The 19,083-nt window shown below is 47.2% G+C and overlaps 1 protein-coding gene across 4 annotated transcripts in view; it reads right to left on the minus strand.

Moving 5' to 3' along the window:
- The window catches only part of COL27A1 (collagen type XXVII alpha 1 chain), a 184,924-nt gene that overhangs the window by 75,911 nt on the left and 89,930 nt on the right, over positions 1-19,083 (minus strand). For all 4 annotated transcript variants that reach the window (XM_040083099.1, XM_040083097.2, XM_058423083.1 and 1 more), the window contains 5 exons: positions 18,922-18,975; positions 16,488-16,532; positions 14,151-14,204; positions 12,932-12,976; positions 2,378-2,431 (listed from right to left, as the gene is read on the minus strand). In XM_040083099.1, coding sequence (XP_039939033.1) covers positions 2,378-2,431; positions 12,932-12,976; positions 14,151-14,204; positions 16,488-16,532; positions 18,922-18,975 — 252 coding nt within the window. The remainder of the gene's footprint in view (positions 1-2,377; positions 2,432-12,931; positions 12,977-14,150; positions 14,205-16,487; positions 16,533-18,921; positions 18,976-19,083) is intronic.

Raw genomic sequence — 19,083 nt, forward strand, 5'->3', positions numbered from 1 at the left:
TTCCTTTCCTGCATACTTGGGACATCTGTGGAGCAATTGTTCCTCATGGGTGGGATTTCTGTGTCCTCAGAGCTACTGTTATAAGGTCGGCTTCAAGCTCTTAGCCAAGGCCTGGCATTACTGGCTCAGAAAGAAGAGGGAATATCCCAGGAATGCTGAGCACAGGAGCTGCATGGTGGCCTGGGTTTCCCAGGAAGCTCGGCAGGCTCCCAGGGTGGCTGGGCTGCAGGCTGGGTGGACGGTCAGCTCTTGGTCCCACCAATTTCAAGAGGCACTTCCCAGATTTCTGACTTGTGTCATACTGATATTCCTCAAGAGAACGGGTGTATGTGGAAATGCATGACCTCACAGCTAAGGGAAGAGGATTTCCTCTTGGAAGAGGAGGGGGTGGACTCCCCTGAGAGATGTGGACAGGACCAGTTGTTAATTTGAGCCATTCCCTGGTCTAGGAAATGGAGGATTTACAAGTGGCCTTTCCTGGCTATCAGTCCCTGACCTGTGAGGGAAATCAGCCTCTATTCTCCTTTTTTTCAGTGCATGAACTGGGCACTGGGACAAGAGAGGAGAAGATGAATCAATAGGCCTTTCCCACGTCTAATTCCTGTGATTAAGAGCCTAATTGGAGTGGCGAAAGCACTCTGGGGGAACACGGGATCTGGAATGCATGCTCAAGGGTTCTCATCCAGCTGGTAGGAGGGAAGAAGGTCCCTGGGGCTGGAAGAGCCTGTGCTGTGCCCGGAGGGGATGGAAAGGAGATCAGAGGCTGTCGGGTTCAGCCTTCCCCACACGACCAGAGATCAAACAGAGGATGTGGCAGCCGGGCCGTGGCCGCCCTCCCGCCTCTGACAGCTCAGCTGCACTCCCCACCTACCAAACCTAGCATATTTGTGTGCTCCACTAACAGACTTTCTGGCATTTTTCTGCGTCTGTGACTCCACTTGTGACCCTGTGAACCTCCCTCTAAGTCAGCCCAAACAGTCTGTTTTCATTCTGGGATTGCCAAGGCACATTAATATTTAAGAGCCGTTGATAAGATGAAAGAGGAGAAATCCTTCTGGATGAATTAACGGGACATTTGTTGCTCTCCCAAGCTCTGGGAACTGCCATTCAGCTGACTGGCATTGAGAACATCTTCTGAATGGGGCTTAGACAACTTGCATATTCAAAAGAAAACAAAATAAGTTATTTGGGAAAAAAAAAAAAAAAATTCTTCCCATCCTCCAAGATTCCTGTTCTTCCTGGTGGGCTGGCTGGAAATAGCAGTGCAATCAGAAAGTTTTCTACTTTGGGACCACTGATTCCACTCTGACCCATGGTTTAAGTTGACTGAAGGATGGGAAAAGTCCTGCAGAATAATTCCTTGGGAACATCATTCTTTCAGTTCACTGCATTTATGATTCTTGTGCTGAATTCCCACAAAGGCTGGAGTTGTAGCTGAGCTTGGCTTGGTGACTGGAGTTGGTTGTGAGAATAACTTTTATGCTGCATGTATGACGAATGGGAACTTGCAGGCGCACGTGGAGTGGGTTACTTCACACATATCATCCCGTCAAACCCCAGAGCAGCACGGTGATTATGTGTGAATAACCAAGGCAGCAGGAATTTCAAAGATGAATCAGTGCTGCTCACATGCTAAGTCAGGGAGAACCAACAAAGTAATTCAGAAAATAATTTAAGATAATTAATACATCTGAGAACTGCTGCAAACCATGAGGACATGTTCTGTGAGCAGTGGCAAACACAGCACATCCCCACAGTTTAATGCTACAAGAGCAGAGAAAATTAAACCTTATCAGCACCCAGCTGCTTAAACGACCTCTGTGACCATCCTCACCCAGTTCCCAGGAGACACATCCCACTCTTAGGAAGCCAGCAGAGGTCAGATGAAGGCCAAGAACTCAGGAGACTGGAGACTTACTCCCCATGTAGTCCCAGGGCTGGATGCGGGATGGGGCAGGCAGAGGCTTGGGCTGTGGAGTGTGTCCCTCACTGCTCCCAGACACTGGAACAGGGAATCTGTGCCCTGTGGTATGGACAACATGGTCCAACACTATTGCCAGAGCAACATCCTTGCCCTTTTTCTCTTGATTTTCTCCTAGTCACACCTTCTGGATAAGAAATCATCTGTCAAGACTGAGGTGCAAGGAAGGCAGGAGATGGAGACAGAAAACTGATGGTAAATGACCTGACAGTTACAGGAACCAAACACAGGGATTTTCCGCAGGGCAGGGATGTACGTTTGTTTTTCAGGAGGGACCAAACCAGCCAGCAGCTGCCACCAAGCTTAAAAGCTTCACTCAGCTCTGACTAGCACGATGCAGTACAGTGTGCTGTCTACTGCAAAAGGAACAAAGAAAGGAAAACGTTATGAACTTACAGGGTTCCCATCGATGCCTGGAGGTCCTCGTTCTCCAAAATTACCAGGAAAACCCTGAGAAGAGGAGGAGAACATGAATGTTAGTTATTGAGGCTCCCTGGTGTCGACAGTCAGTTACAGACCACTCCCCTTGCACCCCTGCAGCACTTTGGAAAGAGGCAGGACACAGGGACACGTGGGACAACCAGCCTGCCTGTCCTCATCCAAACCACTCCTGCCACACCAGCACAGCTCGACAAGGCCAAAACCCCTGATTCATAAATCTTCAGCGACTATATTGAAAGCTGGATTGTCAGTCTGAATTATTTAGTGCTATCTACCAACAGGATCATTTGCACAGCACCCTCTCCTCTCAGGATAGCTGGACAGCACAAAGGCTGTTGGAGCCCATGCAGATGCTTAATGGAGCTGATCGGCGATGCCTGGTGAATTCACTCCCTTTCAGCTTGCCAGAGGAGCAAACGCTTCCAAACTCATTACAGTCCACACCCCAGAGCTGTGAAAGGCCATGTTTGCTACATGAAAAAGTCACCACAAAAGACGACTTCATCTCATTATATCCGATACAAATTTGGAAGACTTCAGACAATTATAGAGAAGGGAGTGGAGGTACTGAGCCAGAGCCAGAACATGGTGGTGTGACACGTTCTCTCTCACTCTTGGACAGATCCTGTGCTCCTCTAAGCCCCCCCAGTTCCCTGCTACAACCAAATCCCAAAGCAGATTTCTCTTCCCTGTCCTGCCATGCTCTGTCTCCTACAAGAAGAACTTGAACTGGGAGTCAAAGTAAAAAAGCTTTATCCCCTTCTCCGGCTCACCAGAAATACAAAGGATAACGCGGGCATGTTCTGGAATACCTGAGAGCTTAAGAGACAGGGATGAAGCAGACAGGGAGAGGATGCTCTCTTCTCCTGCCTGCTTCCCTGTGTACTACAAACACTGGTTATCTGGGAAAAGAAAATCTGAGGGAAGTGGAATGCAACAGCCGATGGCGACAGCGCTTATCTGGAAACCCACCAACAAAAATGAAAACTGAAATGATCGCAGCAGACAGAACAGGAAAACTATACTGGGAAACTGTCATCCAAGACCTCCCCTGACCCTTGAGAACAGAAAAGGTAAAAAGTTACTTGGTAAAATGTAAGGTGAGAGATGGGCGACCTGTTTAAGTCAACAAAAATTCTACCACTGACCTCAGAGCCAATATTTCAACTCTTCTGTACCAATTCCCTACAGCACGAAGGACTGAACCACCATGAGCTATTGCTTGCTTGGATTCAACACTTCTATTTTGTGGGAATCACTGAATAGGAAAGCCGTCTGCCTTTCTCAGCTAGGCACTACATTTCTGAGGCCTGTGCACATGCCAAGAAGCTGTGGTAAGCAACCACTGGAAACAGCCTTCTGCCATCTAGAGACAAAGATGTCAAATATAACAAGAAGGCAGGGGGGCTACAATTTTCTTTAATGAAAAAAGGGGAAAAATAACTCTGTTACATGCTGAATCAATCAGATCAGAAGAGAGATGTGCAGGGAAAGCTCATTGCTCAGGCAAGACAAAAAAAAAAAATAAAAATAAAAGATTGCCAGAATATTTTGCTGTTTACAGTCATGTGGCTTGCCAAGGAAAATATGAATGTGCATAGACTGATACTGTACTTACGCTGCTGCAGATTTCAGTCACAGCCTTCAGCATTCCCCCAGCTGCATCCTTCCTTCCTCAGAGGGCAGAGCTGGGCATGGAGTGACCCATGGATGCCACTGAGCAGCAGCCTGGCCCTGCAGCTGCTCAGGTGTCTGCTGTGGAGCTGAGCTCTTGCCAGCATGGGGAGATTTTACTGCTTTGAATGGTACAATGAAAACAATATTGCTACAGCAGCATAACATCAGCTAGGGGAATGCTTGCTCCAGACTAAAACACCACTGCCTGAGTTTGGTTTAAAGCTGTTGCAATGTGACATAAACAATGTGCTCCTGTGCCAGAATAAAGGAACCCAGATAAGGAACTATTTAAATGCATATGTTTCACACATGTGTTTCACTCTTTTTTATACCTCACTTTCCAGCATGAACCTTGCTGCTTAAAGACAGGAAATTTGAGGCACTTGGTGATAGAGTTAATAGAAGTCTAACTTTCACACAGGATTTCCAGCACTAGGTCTCCAAATGCCTAGAAAATCAGATTTATTCCTGTGTTTGGAAGGTGGAGCTGAGCACCTGAGGTCACTTGGCCAATACCACCCAGAAACCAAGAGATTCAGCAATGAAACCTGTTCACAGCACGCTGTGACTGCCCAGAGAGGTCAGGGCTCTGCCAGTTCTCAAGATGGGATGAAAAGGGTCCGAGTGGGAGAAAGCTGAGAAGAAAAGCAGAACAAGCCCAGGACAACACTCAGCACCAAAGCTGCATCCTTTCCAACACCTTTTTTGTCTTTGACACCCCGTCTGCACTGCTGGCACAAGCAACTCCCAGCCCCAGCTCACAGTGGTGGGTGATCCCCTGGCACTTTTTGGCCCAAGCTGTAAAACAAACCCAGAGGAGGAGACAAATGGAAAGAGCAGCTTCAATTCAACTAACCACAGGCAGCCTAGCCCAGGAGTCAAGCTTAGCACACGAGCACAGGTTTTGCACATTAAATGAGGCTAAGGCTGGTGGCTGTGGCACGGAGAAGGATATTTCAGCATCCATAGAGTCTGCAAAGACCCAAACCAGGTTGTGAAAGCTATTCCAGCACAGCTCTTGAACAGAAGGAAATAATCAATCTTTTAAGCCCCTAATGAAAAAGAAAGCACTTTGTTTCCATGGGGTAAGCAGTAGCAGTTTAAACCACAATAACAGTTCCAGTGACCACAGTGTCCTAATTTATTGGATCTCACACGCCTGTAAAAGCTATTTTTTGGTGCCTCTCCTGCCTGAGCTCAAAGGAGAGAGATGTTCCCCAGGAACAGATCTAGCACTGTTCAACTAAAACAAGCAGCCCAGAAGTTACAAGCAGACTTTGTTATCCCGCTGGTTTCATTCCCCTAAGCAGTGACACCTCTGCTCTCCCATGCACTGCTCCAACAGCCTGAGGAGCCCAGACTGAGGGAGAACACATGGGGCAGGAAGCTCATTTTATGGTGCTGGCAGACAGGCAGGTCACAACTGGCAGCCCATTACAGGAGACTTTTGAAAGAGATTAAAGAATCCAGCAGATTCAGTGTCTCCTGTGAGTGCAGAAGGGGTTTTGGTACAGAAAATCCATCATTTTTCAGGGTGTTTTTTTTTTTTTTTTTTTTTTTTTTCAGGAAAACTACTCCTTGGAAATTATGCTCAGGAATTGGGACAGCAAAGGAAAACAATCCAGTGAAAAATATAGAGCCATGCATCCTGCCCTCTCTGTGGGAGGGATGGGATGTACAGAGAAGGACCAGGACAGGGAAGGGAATGGCAAATGGCAGCAGAATTAGGAAGAAAATGTTCGACTAACAAGTTGTGTTGGCCAAGAGCCGGCGGGGTGCTCCTCCGCAGCGCTCCAGTCAGGTATGACAAAACTTTTGGCTCTATCTCACAGCTGGGAAATTCAGAGAGGAGGTGGGGGGAAAACGTCCAGCTGAATGGATTTCACATTGTCTGAAGGAGAAGTTCAATGAAAGAAGCAAGATGATGCTTGGGGAGGAGTTGCAGGGAGAGCACACAGGCAGATGCTTTGCACTAACAGGATCTGGGCGCTCCTGTGCTCCCCTGTCCCCAACACAAGCAGAGCTTTACAGGGGTTGCACAATTTGACCTCGCTGCACTCGGTGAAGTGAGACACAGAGAGACACAAACTGATTTATCCCAGGTTACACTGAGAAGCCTGAAGCTGAAGCTGTAACAAAGTCTCTATCTTTGAGATGTTCCAATAGCTCCTTAATTCCTTTTCATCCCCGCTCCCTGCAAAGGGCATCCTTTCATACACCAGGAGACTCCTGCTGAGAACAACCAGACCTAGACAGACACTGGAACCAGCTCCTCCTGCATCAGGGGATTACATCCCCCTCCACCTCCCCTTCCTTTCTTCCTCTGCTGAAAGCAGACAGAGCAGCCTGCCCTTTCTGCTGGCTCTTGTCAGCCAAAGTGCTGCTCCTGCTTGGAGCAGACACCACTGCTCCTTGTCCCTGGGAGCAGTTGTCCCCCAGGGAGCAGGGGCTAGCGACACACACGGTGTCCTTTGCTCCCCCAGAGTCCTTTCAGGTGTTCACGTGTGGGTGGGTGTGTTGCATGTATACAACATCTGATCCAGTTTAAAGCACTTTCCCTGAAGGAGTAAGGGAGGCAGTCTGGCAGCTGCTGCTCTGAAGAATCCTGGCAGGTCTTCATGCCAACAGAATCGTTCTCCAAAAATAGGATTTTATTTTCCTGTTGGCTGAAGGTGAAGCTGCTCAAACCAACCAGCTCTCCTGTCTTGTCTGCAAAAGACTCTATTTGCCAGTTGGCTCCAGCCAGGTGAATCACTGCCCAGGAGCCTCCCCAGGGATGGAACTTGCAAGTCAAACAATTTAAGTATGGAAAAAAAAAGAAAAAAAAAAGGTGGTGGAGAAGCAGGGCTGAGGGTGAGAGAAAGCCTTCACTGGAAAAAAAGAAGGAGAGTAAAACAAACAAATGTAGCTTATGTTGGCAGCTCACAGCTCTGAGAGAATTCCTGGTGTGGAGAGCAGACTGAGCCCCTCCACAGGTGGGCAGGGGGTGGCCCAGCCCCAGCAGGAGTCACCGCAGAGGGAGCCGGGCAGACCCTGTGCTCCTGCTGTGCCTCCCACCAGCTGTAACCCAACAGCTCCACAGGGACCTCTGCCTTCCCCTGGGTCTGGGCAGTTTCCACCCTTGCAAAGAGGGAGAAGCCACCCCCAGCTGGGTATGGAGTGGGGCTCCTGCTGCAGCTCTGCTCCCTTGCCACCCGAAAGGAAGCTTTGCTCTCTCCCCCAGGAGACTTCACAGCTCCGTGTCACCTCGTGGGACAAAAATTTCAGGGCATCTTTAAACATAACTATCCCTCCAGCTGTTGGAGTACAACAGGAGCAACACAAGAAAAGTTTCCTGAAGCCCCTCCAGGCAAACATCACTCAAGTGAAATGCCAGCCCTTCCACACTCCTGCTCTATTCCTTTTCCACTGGTACAGGATCTTTTCCTGATCTGCAGAGCTCTCACCAAGTTACCATTGCACAGACACCTTGGCCTGATGTCAGAGAGCACTGAGCCTCCCCCTTATCTGTGGCCAACATTTCCAAATCAAGCAGCCTCCTGTTCAAGAAAGTCAAGCAGCTTTAGGGGCCAAAATGCTTTCAGACTCATAGGTGACAATTGCATTATTTTTCCTTATAATTTCTAATAATTTTTGAGCTTTGATTTGTGAATAAGCTTTTCTCTGAAGGATTAAAAATGCCTAGAAGACCTTGGTTCTGTTCCTCATGGGATTTCTGAATGATGATGGACAAGTCGCTTAGGAGCATTCTTGGAAAAAAAAAATCTATCTTTAGGATTGTTTATTTTCTTTCAGAGGAAGTTATAGTTCTTGGCACCTTTCAAACCCTTTTTCTTGTGTTTTCAGTGCTCTGTTTTGCCCATTCTTAAAAAATTGAAATGCATACTGATATTGTCTACCTCCCCTGGTTATTTGGGTGGTGGAAACCATGGACAGAGGAACATGTGAGAAGTAACCCTGCAAGCACCTCACCACAGAGATCTGGGAAACTCCAGATCATGTGGAACACAGCTCAGGCCAAAAAGAGATGGTGACATTTGCTCTGGGCTCATGCCTGCATTTCAGAGTGGTGAACCAGGTCAAGAGGGGTGGAGAGACCAGACCAGCTGCCCAGCTTCAGTGTCCAACTTTAGCATTAAAAAAAGTCACTGATTGCTCAAACCACATCTATTTTAAAAATTTAGGTTAACAAAGCAAAAAAAAAATAGTGAAGAATTTAGTCAAATGGCTAACAGGAAACATCTGATCCATGGGCTAAAACTCTCTCATTAAAAGAGGAGCTTTGTTCATGGCTAGTTTTCAGGACCTCCACTGGACTTTTCATGCAAACAGAATGATTAAAAGCATATTATGTTTTTAAATTAATCAGTTCCTGAAAAAGGCACCAAATATTTTGGTGCTATGCTGGGGTACTGGCACAAGACAACACTACCCAAGTCCTGTCCATCAGCTCCTACAGACCATTTGTACTCCTCCCTGCAGTTCATCTTGTGGATTTACCTGCACACAAAGGTCTTCAGCCCACACAAGTCTCCACTGGCTTCAGCTGGAATACTATGAAATGCTGTTACCCATTTCCCAAATCTCAGCTCATGTGGTGCAGGAGGCTCTTGGCTCACCCCGAAAGCAAAGAAGGGTCTCAGCTGCATCCAAAGCAGAGATAAGATTGGAGCAAGAGAGGAGATGTTTATCATCTTAGTCCTTACAGAGAGAAGCAGTACTTATTTTGTCAGTGATCTGTGGTTATGCCAGCCTCTGCAGACACGTGGCAGAGCACGTCCCCCCACTGCTTGCATGACAGCAGCTGAGCCTGTGTACCCTGGCAAAGCCCCACGCTCTGACATCCAGGAGGGATCTCTCTCAGCCCTCCACCAAAAGGCTGGGAGAGGCTACAAAAGGAAACCTTCCTGACCCACAGGCAGCCCTGCTTTTGGCTATCCAGAGTCTCCCATGAGGCAATTAATGCCTTTTCATATGATGCAAGAGCCTGTTCATGCTGGTGGGGAGGGCAGAGCCGTCACATGACCTTCTGATAGCTTATCAGATGAAGAAAAATCAATATATTGCAACTTGGTGCTCACTGGAGGCAGGAGTTAATGCATAAGTCACCATGGAAGAAGACAGCACACATGAAAAACAGCCTGGTGAGAAGGTGCCACTGTGTCCCAGGCTGAGAGCTGGAGAGGGGGATCCTGCCTGTGGTCAGGTCCTGGGAAGTGGACACCAGCTCCAGCAGCCTGGCACTGCACTGGTGCTCCCGGCAAACCCTGAGGTTGGTTCCAGTGGCTGCCAGGTCACTGCTGGATCTCACACTGTGGGGGACAGAGGGGAGGGACCCTGCTGGACTCACTCACATGCTGATCCCTATTACTTCAAATCCTTGTGCCATTTGATGGAACCTCTACCTTGACATATGAGCTGTCACCCTTGGCATTTCCATGCTAAGCTTCATCTGCTGAGCTCAAAGGAGAGCTCTCCAAAGACACTGTGTTATCCCTGGTTTGCACAGAGCTGGAAGGGCCAAGCAGCTCGTGTGACACTGCGTGTCATGGAGAGAAACCGAACGATGAGCACAGAGATGGGCAAGGAAGCAGAAATATCTGCTTGTGGTGTTAATGGCTTGCTCATGCTGCTGTTACCAAACCCTTCCAGCCCTGAGGATGGTCTGATCCTGTACTGTTTTTTGGCCCTTTGGGCCAGAGCTTTTCTTTCATGTGGTGTTTGCATGGCACCTGACACAGTGAGGCTCTGAGCACAGGACCAGTACCACCAGTACCAGGTTCTTAGAAAAATGTAAGGAAACCTCAGCTGTGTTTAACTGACTTATGAATAGACCTCAGATGAACCTCAAAATTACTAAGTACGTCTTTGAATTAAATTTCTCCTCCGTCTTTTCTATCTCTTTGAAAAGAATACTACTAACAAAACAGATTGTAAGCAAAAAAATCATAGATATAAAATAGCACAGCTGGTGCAGTACTGACACTCTATGTGAAAAAGAGAGATATAAGCACACATCAAAACCAAAGATGAACCAGAAAAGAGCTCAAAGCTCTTTGGATATGTATCCTGAAGTTTTGCCTTTAAAGCTTTTCCTCTATCAGAGCTCAAGAACTTCTGAAAATATTCCACTCTATTTGAAGTTTAATACAATCTGCAGTGCAGACAGCTCTGATTGCGGCTACCCATCTCCCACAGCATAAGAACAGCTTGGTGTTCCTTGAGGTAGTTCTATCTCCTACTCTTCCCATGAGTCATTTCCTACAGTGGCAGCACAGCTCCTTCCCAAAGATGAACCAGGCCTGACACACTGCCTCTTCATGACAAATCATATTACCAACAGCTTCTCTCACTCCTTCCCCCAGCACCCCTGATGGGGTCTTGTTTTTAGAATTCTTTTTTTCTCCCAGCTGCTGAACTGAACACCATAAAAAACACCATAAAAAGACTTTTTTTTTTCAGCCACTACATTGGCAAGACTGAAAGTTTAAGCAAGCAGCTGCATCAGCTCCAGCCCCCCAGCCCACCTCTAAAACAGGCAGATCCAGAGACATTCAGACTCTTGTTATTTCTGCCTCCTTCATGCACAGGACTCCAATCATAACTCTACCCCAGACCACCCCCAGTCCTCTCCCTTCTCCAGGCCCATGTGCTGGGATGCACTGGCCTCCTGCATCACTGATGTCGGGCAGGGAGAGCCCAGTGGGAGGTGGAGTCAGCTGTTTCCACCACAGGCTCACCATGTCCCTCACAGCTCTGCAAAACTTAACTTGCCTGGAAGGATTTCAAGATCTGACTCATGTCCAGTTCCTCTATTTTAATCATTCCCTCTTACATCATTCTCGGAGGCCCACGGTGTCACATGCAACCTCCCCCAGCCCCCCGCTCCTCCTCGGCTGAGCACTGATCCACTGCCAGCTCTCACCCCAAAGCTAGGTACAGAAATATGTGTGATACCAACTCCCTTCCTCCTCTCCAGAACATTCACCAGCTCTGAAGGCAGCTAATAAGGGCTTCCAAGAGCTCCCCCCTGCAATGACAACACAGAGATAGCAGAGGGACAGCAGCCACACCAGCAAATCTAAGGGTGCAGGGATGGGAGAGACCAGAGAAATCCCAGAAGGCTCACGAAAAACCCCAAAGCAGCTGGGAGGCAGCACTGGCCAGGAGATAAGTGCTGGGAAGAGAATCAGATCAGCTGGTTCCTGCTTTCCATTTCTCCCAGAGACTTCCTGAATAACTGTGGATGTCACTTAATCTTTCTGTTCACGCTCGGAAGTTCAAATCATCAGCATTGGTCCATTCAAGATTTCCTATTAAACCTGATATCATTAAAGCAGGGATGGAGCCAAAACTCTCCGAAGGAGCCAAGCAGAACAAAGGTGCTCATGTGTAGCCATTTAATCCCTTCCCTAGATCCCAGCCTAAATGCCTCCACAGCTGAGAGATTCCCTGCTGATCTCAGGGGAGCCCCTTGCTTGTAGCAGTGACCGCCAGACCAAAACCCTTGCCTGGAAGATTACAAATCCTGGCCAACCAACAGCTGGAAGGCTTTGAGCCTGCAGCGTGCTCTGTGCAGAGAGAGCAGGGAGCAGAGCCCCTGCACCTAACAACAGCTGCTCTGTTTGTTTTGCCCTGGCCAGTGAGTCATGGTTACACCAAGGGCTCTGCACTTATTCCTCACAGGGGTTTCTGGTGCAACCAGCAGCTTGCAAAAGATCTGGTGTAGATTTCCAGTACCCCTCAAAAAAATCTGCTCCATTGCTCCCCATCTCAGGCAGAGGACAGGCAAATGGACGCGGCACTGCTGAGGTGCGTGCATGGCTTTTGCAGCGAGAACATCAGGCTGGGACTCCTGGGAAGGACGAGCTCCAGGCCAGGGGGGCATGGGGAAAGCTCTGGATTTTTCCCTTTGTGGGTGAGTGGACATTTTGCAAGAGGCCTGTGAGCACAGTGATGTCCAGAGGTCAGAGGAAACTCAGGCTAACATGATGGACAAGGTGCAAAGGCAAGAGACACAACAGAGCTCCAACATGCCTGAGCTCTCTGCTGATTCCTGGAGCAAAAAGCTTTATCCAGCTCCCTACAGGAGGCATACAAGAACTGCTTGGGAGAAAGTTGACGGGGTAAAGTCTTTCCTTTCTGTCCTTTCCCTATTTTCTCTGCTTATTTCAGTATTTTTCCCACTTGCTTTTGCTTTTTGCTACAGTCAACACAACCACTCTTGTTCTTCTACACAGCTCTCACAGTTGTCTTCAGCCTGGCTTGCAAACACCTCTTCCTCCTGGCTGAGCTCTCACATCTACCTGGTCACCTTGCTCTTCAAACACATCTTCCCTGATCTGTTACACCACCAAGGACAAAAAGATTTCTATACAAAACCACACTTGCATTACACAAACCAGGATGGGACAAGGGTTGGAGAGAGTCACAGCAAGAAGAGGATAATGTGATGGAACTGGTGTAAGTGCAAAGCAGGAGATGGAACAGAGCCTGTACAGGCAACTGGGACACTGCAATCATGGTTGGGAATTAAAAAGTGCATCTAGGGAAGCAACTGGCCAGGGGCAGGACAGGAGAGAAGATGTAGAAGAAAATCTGAGGAGTGTAAGATCCAAGGGAGCATGGGAAAAGAGCACTAATGCCTGTGAATTGAGCAGAGCATGGAAGAAAGGAAGAGAGCAGTATCTCTTTCTTTGGTTTTCTGCCTGCTTGAGAAGACAGACACGGAAAGGCTTGTTAGAAGACATGAAGGGACCCAGCCAAAAGCCAAACATCTTGTTTCCACTTTCATTTCACAAGGTCTGCATAATAGACGAGGAAAAACTTTACCGGCCTACCCATCTTGCCCCTCTTCCCAGGAACTCCAGGGATCCCCTGCAAGGAAAAAACAGAGAGAGAGAAAAAAAAAAAGTTCTGGTTGAGAAATCAAACAGCCAACCAACAACACAAAGCAAAATGAGAAGAGAAAGGAGAATGCAAAACAGGCTAATGACTGTGGCATTGTTTGGGAATCAAAATGTCAGCTACTTGCAGTCGGCAGAAGACAATTAACCTTCACCCATTAACTACGGCCTCCCGAGGACACGCGCAGGCCGCATCCCCAGGCTGGGGCCGTGCTTAGCAGGAGCAGTCATTAAGCTACTGGTCTGGAACCGAATGGAGGCCACCGCCGAGGCACTCGCTGCACAACTTCTGTTTGTGTTTCTTATTTAGTTACACAAGCATTAAATCAGCGTCGCCAGAGCGCAGGGCAGGCCCAGCCCAGGCAGGCGCACTCCCACATGGGCCCGGGGCCTCTCCGGATTCTGGAGCTCGCATTTGAGGGAGGAAGGGCCGGAATCAAACTGTGGTCGTCTTCCAGTGACCTTTTTAGGAGCTCTTGTAGCGGGGAGAAGGGGATCCTTGGATGGGCAGGTTGGGAGGATGTGGAGAACGGAAAAGCAAGGGATGACCTGAAAAGCTCTGAGAACTTGGGCTGGGGGAAGGCACGATAAAAAGGACGGGAGGAAGGAAGGACAGAGCCACAGCTGCCCACTCACAGCCCCATGCTTGACTACCCAGCTCGGTGCAACTGGAAATAAAGCCATTCTCAGAAAGCCCAGCCCTGTCCCTTCCAAGAACCAGGATTTTTCCAAACACCTCCAGTCAGACACATCAAATGCTGAGCCAGCGTGGCTGGGAGGTGATTCCTGCGGGAGCAGGGAATCTCCATGTACATTCTCCTCATCCTGCCCCACCTGACTAAGATGAACTGGCAAGGGGGAGAGGATAGACAGGTTTTTAAGTGAAGGAGAATATAGAAAAACTCCTCTGTAGTCAACAGCAAGGTCTGATGGCCCTGCCTGAAACCTGGGTTCTCCTCAGCTGAACATCAGCATTATGCAGGGACACAGGTTTTCATTAAGGGTAGGAAGAGACTAAGGAAGGGATAGTTAAGCATTAGGCATGCTTTCCTGCTTCCTCAGGAACTAGGGACAGAGGAGGTTACATCAGGCTCTGAAGAACTGCCTTCAACCAACACACAAGGTTTTCTTCACAAAATACTCACTCGTTCTCCATCAGCCCCTGGTAGCCCAAATAATCCTGGGAGACCGATATACCCCTAAAGGAAAGAGGAAACAAGCAGTCAAATACTGTTCTCCATAAGCATCCAGTCAGTCTGTGTTTCCTGAAGAGCAGAGAAACCTCCAGCGTTGGTCAGCGGCAGCCGTGATGAAATAAACCTTGAGGCAAGTGTATATGCCCATGGACTGCATGGTGCTGGCTTCCACGATGTAGTCCAAGGGCACATACCCTCACACCAGGGATCAGGAGGACTCCAGGCAGGAAGAGGACAGCCAGAAGAAACCTTACCTGGGCTGGCTCTAAGCGTACCTGAGGGAAACGGAGCTTGGTTCGAGGTTAGCAAAAGTGATTGCAAAAGTAATCCACCTACACCTCCCTTCATCGCTTTTTTTGCTTTTGACACTCATTTCCAACTGTCCTGTCATGTCAAGCCCTTTCTGTTTGCCTTCTGTCACCTGGTGGTCACACACTGCAGCCCCTTCTGGGCAAAGCCCCCCTTCTCCTGGCACCAGGGCTGCCCCCACCCTGCAGTCAGTCCTGGCTCCAAAGCCTGTCCCTGCAACACCAACACCTTGTGCAAACCTCCATCATCCCAAGCATTGAAGGCCCTGCATGGGCTGGGAGAGGCTGAACTTGACATTCCAGGCTCGGGGGATTGATGTGAGGCTCAGCTTCTACATCCACACAGATCCACACTACAGGGAAACCACCTCTGCACCAACACATAACCCCCTGCTTCCACGCTCATCAGAAACATTGTGCTTCCAGGTTTCCCTGTGGCCTTGGGGTCCTGCTCAGACAAGACACGCTGCATAAAACACAGTGTTTCCCTTCCTATGCCACAATGGCAGCCTTGTGTTTAATCCCTTTGCTCAGCAGCCTGGACAAAGTTACCTTGTGTGCTGGGCCTCTGCAAAGGCTTGACTGGTGCCAAATATGCCGAATCCAGAGGAAGTGAATTTCAGCAGGGAGCCCCCTCCGTGGCACCTCTCTGTTACAGGAGCCAAGTGCTAACACCGCTTTTTTCTCATCTTTCTTTCTCCATCATTGCTAAATCTCCATCTGCCAACCCCACCAAACTTTTTCACCAGTCCATCGCTCCCTGTGCGTTGTGTTTTACTTTAGGGACCACACCTAGCTGGGAAATAATGCTACATTAAAATGATCCTGTCTGCCTTTTCCTCCTGAAACCTAAAAGAAATCACCTAACTCCTGAACTCTCCAGGAGAAGGAAAAAGTAGAGGTGGAGAATGAAGAAGAGTCCAGAGCTGGCTCCCTTAAAACACAAAATGCACTCATCTTACCTTAGCACCCAGTTCTGACTGACTGGTTGAACCGAGAAAGGGCTTCCTTTTTATTTATAAATATTTCAGTCCTCACTACTCAGGGGTGCAAAATGGAGAATAACTTCCAAATCTTACATTCTGCACATCTACCACCAGATAATTACACAAGGTCCTGATTAGAGCAGTGAAAGATGCCCCAGGGAAAACTTAAGCCCTTGTAGAAGTGAGGTGAGCAAGCTGTGCTCTCAGAATTTCCTCTCTCCTCCAGGAACTGAACGTGCCCTCTCCCTTCCCTGCTCAGGAATACTGCTAGCTACAGGGTCAGCATTTGTTTATTCCTTGCAGTTTTCCTAGTGATGAAAGCCAGCTGCTTGAATTTACTGCATATAGAGAAAGTATCACATGTTAGAGAAATGGGGATTTATTGGCTTAGGATCGCATCGTGAATTTATAATTGCAGGAAAAGAACAAAATGTGATTAACAAGAGCCTTAAGTAGTAATAAAAAAAAGAATCCTTTGCAGCGAGAATAAAACCCCAGCAATTATTTTTGGTGAGCAAAACCAGACAGGATGGAGATACTGTTTGTATTTGCACATGGCTTCAAGATGCTGGCTTGCTGTTGTGCGTAATGATATAAATCACTCCCAAACCAGGCCTGTACCCAAATGAGCCCATATTCAGCGTGGTCAAAGACTGCTGAACCACACTGATTGAAACTAAAGAGGCCTTTGGGACATGAGGCTTGCAGGCTTTGATAGGAATTTGTAAAGCCATTCTTTCCTCTCCTGCAATTTGAGCTCTGAAGGGGCTGACTTTATCATCGGCACTATTGGGGAATTTAGATCAAGGTACATTCCATGTTTAATTTGAAAAACTTAACAGCGCTTCAATAAACAAGCAGTGCACAGTTCATATCCCCCAAACCCAGCAAATGAAAGCAACCAGCTTCAGAACTGCAAAATCAAGCCTAAAGTTTCTTGAGAAGCCTTTGATAAAGACAAGCAGAGAAAAGGCAAATGAAAGGTTGCTTACCCGAGTGCCTTTTGGGCCAGATTCCCCTATGGGGCCAGGTAAACCCTAGAACAGAAGGGGAAAAAAACAAAGACAAATGTGGACAAGCTTTAACTCAAAATAACGAGCAGTGCCAACCCCCCAAGCACCATCCCTGCATGGTTCTGCTTTAAGTGCTTCTTAAAGTTCTTAAAGCTTTAAGTGCTGCATGGTTCTGTTTTAAGGTTTTGCTTTAAGCATCCAAGGAGTATCAACAAAGGAGAAAAAAAAAAAAAGACAAAATGATACAAATAACAGATCTGCCATTGTTGGAGAGCTGGGATTCAGCAGAACCTGAGACTGCTGCACACAGTGAGCCTTCCCTGGGGCTGAAGCAGAGATTTCTGATGATAAAGACCACAGGGGCTGATGCAGTGGGGTGCCCTGAGGTTGTGTTACACTTGGGATGCGAGGCACAGCGATGCTCTGCACCCAGCAGCTCTCCATTCATCTTCCTGCCTAAGCAAACACATCCATAGCAAATGTATTCCAATACCTGCTTAGGGAACACTGATGCAGTGAGAAATTTCTACAGCCTAGAAAGTCACTTAGCAATGCAGGTACTGTGGTATCTCTAACTCTTTGCAGCATCAGCTATGGAAAGAATTGGAAATTCATTCCCAATTCTAATTCTATGCCTAGTGCTGCTCACTCAAAATGCTGCAAAGAAGAAAAGTGTAAAAATGCAAAATAAATTTCCATGTTTATTGCCTTCTAGCAAGTTTCCAGATTAATTTTTTTTCCTAGTTCCAAATTTTGATGAGATTTTCTGGGAAAAAAAAGAAGAAGAAAAAAAAGGCTAAGTCCATATTTTCTTCAGCTGGCAGCACTGCAGGCTCTGCCTGGGCTGTGAAAGTCGGGTTGTGCTCTTTCCTGGCTCCTGCATCACTGCCAAAGATTTCAGGCATCAGGGTGAAGTTACAATCCTGCCTGTGATGCACAAACCAAACCCGAGCCAAGCACTCTCTCCCATCGCTGCAGAGCCAGCACAGCTGACAGGAGTAACAAGTTGTAAAATCCCAGTAAAGTAAACAGCTCTGATGCAGGATACACACAGCATTCAGATAGGCTGAAAAAAGCTGCCTTAAAAAAATAAAAATATCACTTTCCTGACCCAAACCAACATTTTTAAGAAGGCAGATTTGTTCCTTGAATGTCAAGGCACAGATTTCATCCTGCTTATCTGATGGGCTGAATTGCTGAGCAGCATTCATTAACCTTGTATGTCCAAAATCTCTTGGACTTCTTCTTATTAGCCATCTAACACACATTCACACCTAGGAGACTCTTTGGCATGCTCAGCTCTAAGAGCCTTTCAGAGTATGAATGGAGCATTTAGTCAGGTGCATAAAGCTCCCATCCACTTCTGCAATCTGCATTCTCCAGCGTGCTAAGCAAGGTATCAGTTTAATTTCCAATTTAAAATGGGTCATGCATTATTGACAGTCTGAGGCAGAGAGATGCAGATTTGTTCTGCAGGTCTAGTCCACATTTAATCCAATAACTTACACATCTGCTCAAAAAATTCACATCCAAACTCGTGATAAGTCTGAAAGACTCAGGACAGAGCATTTGGAATCTTTGACATCTGCCTGGTCTCTTGGCTTACAGGGAAATGTGGCAGAAACCAACAATAAATGTGTTCATTCTAGAAAACCCCGACAAACTCACTTCACCACAAAATATTACAGGGCTGGATGTTCTGCCCTCCAAGAGATTCCTTTTTTTTTTATGGTCTTACAAATTCTCCTCTTTCCTTTACACTACTCAGCATCTTACATCAGTAGGACAACAAAGTGTCCAATCTTGATCTATTATCCAATGCACACTCCTCCATTCCCCTAAAGTTGTCTTCATGTAACATTTTTCAGCATGAGAACAATGACTCAATTCTCTTTCATCATCTTTTTTGCAGCTACAAATATGATTTTATAAATATATATTTTTACAGTTCATGCATATCATTGTATGTGTATACATAGGTTTCTGCCGGTGCATTTTACTCTTCTCCTCCAATAATAAATACACCTTTTTCCCTCCCAAGCTTCTAACTTGTCCAACATTAGATTAAAAATATGCCTAGAAAAGAAGGGCTAGCAGCTTGCATACGTGTCTTTCTCTGCTCTGCGGTCCTGTTTTATCCCTGTAGTTATACTGAAGAAAAAAAATCCATCATAATTTGCTGTATAAATTCAGATTTTATCTATCGTGGGCACAAAATGCTTTCTAACAACATTTCAGAGCTGAAAGACTTTGTTATTGGTACAACATATTGAGGAGGAAGGAAGGAAAATACTCAGAGATCAAATAAACCAACAATTTCTAGAGGACTGCACTGTCCTTAGTGGGGCACGTCTTTAGCTACCTGCACACCCAAATCCCTACTCTGTGCACAGCACGATGAGATTTACTGCACCTGCCTGCCAGGATAACCTTTGGCACCCGGACTTCCAGCTGGTCCTCGTTCGCCCTTTGGAGAGAAAAAAAGAAATGGCACAAAAAGTCAAGGTGAATGTCCCACTGGGGAAGTGCTGTTAGCTGAATCGTTGTGGAATGGATTAACCTGATGCACGTTTAT

Source organism: Hirundo rustica, chromosome 20 (genome assembly GCF_015227805.2).
Source record: "Hirundo rustica isolate bHirRus1 chromosome 20, bHirRus1.pri.v3, whole genome shotgun sequence".
In the NCBI taxonomy this organism is placed as follows: Eukaryota; Metazoa; Chordata; class Aves; order Passeriformes; family Hirundinidae; genus Hirundo; species Hirundo rustica.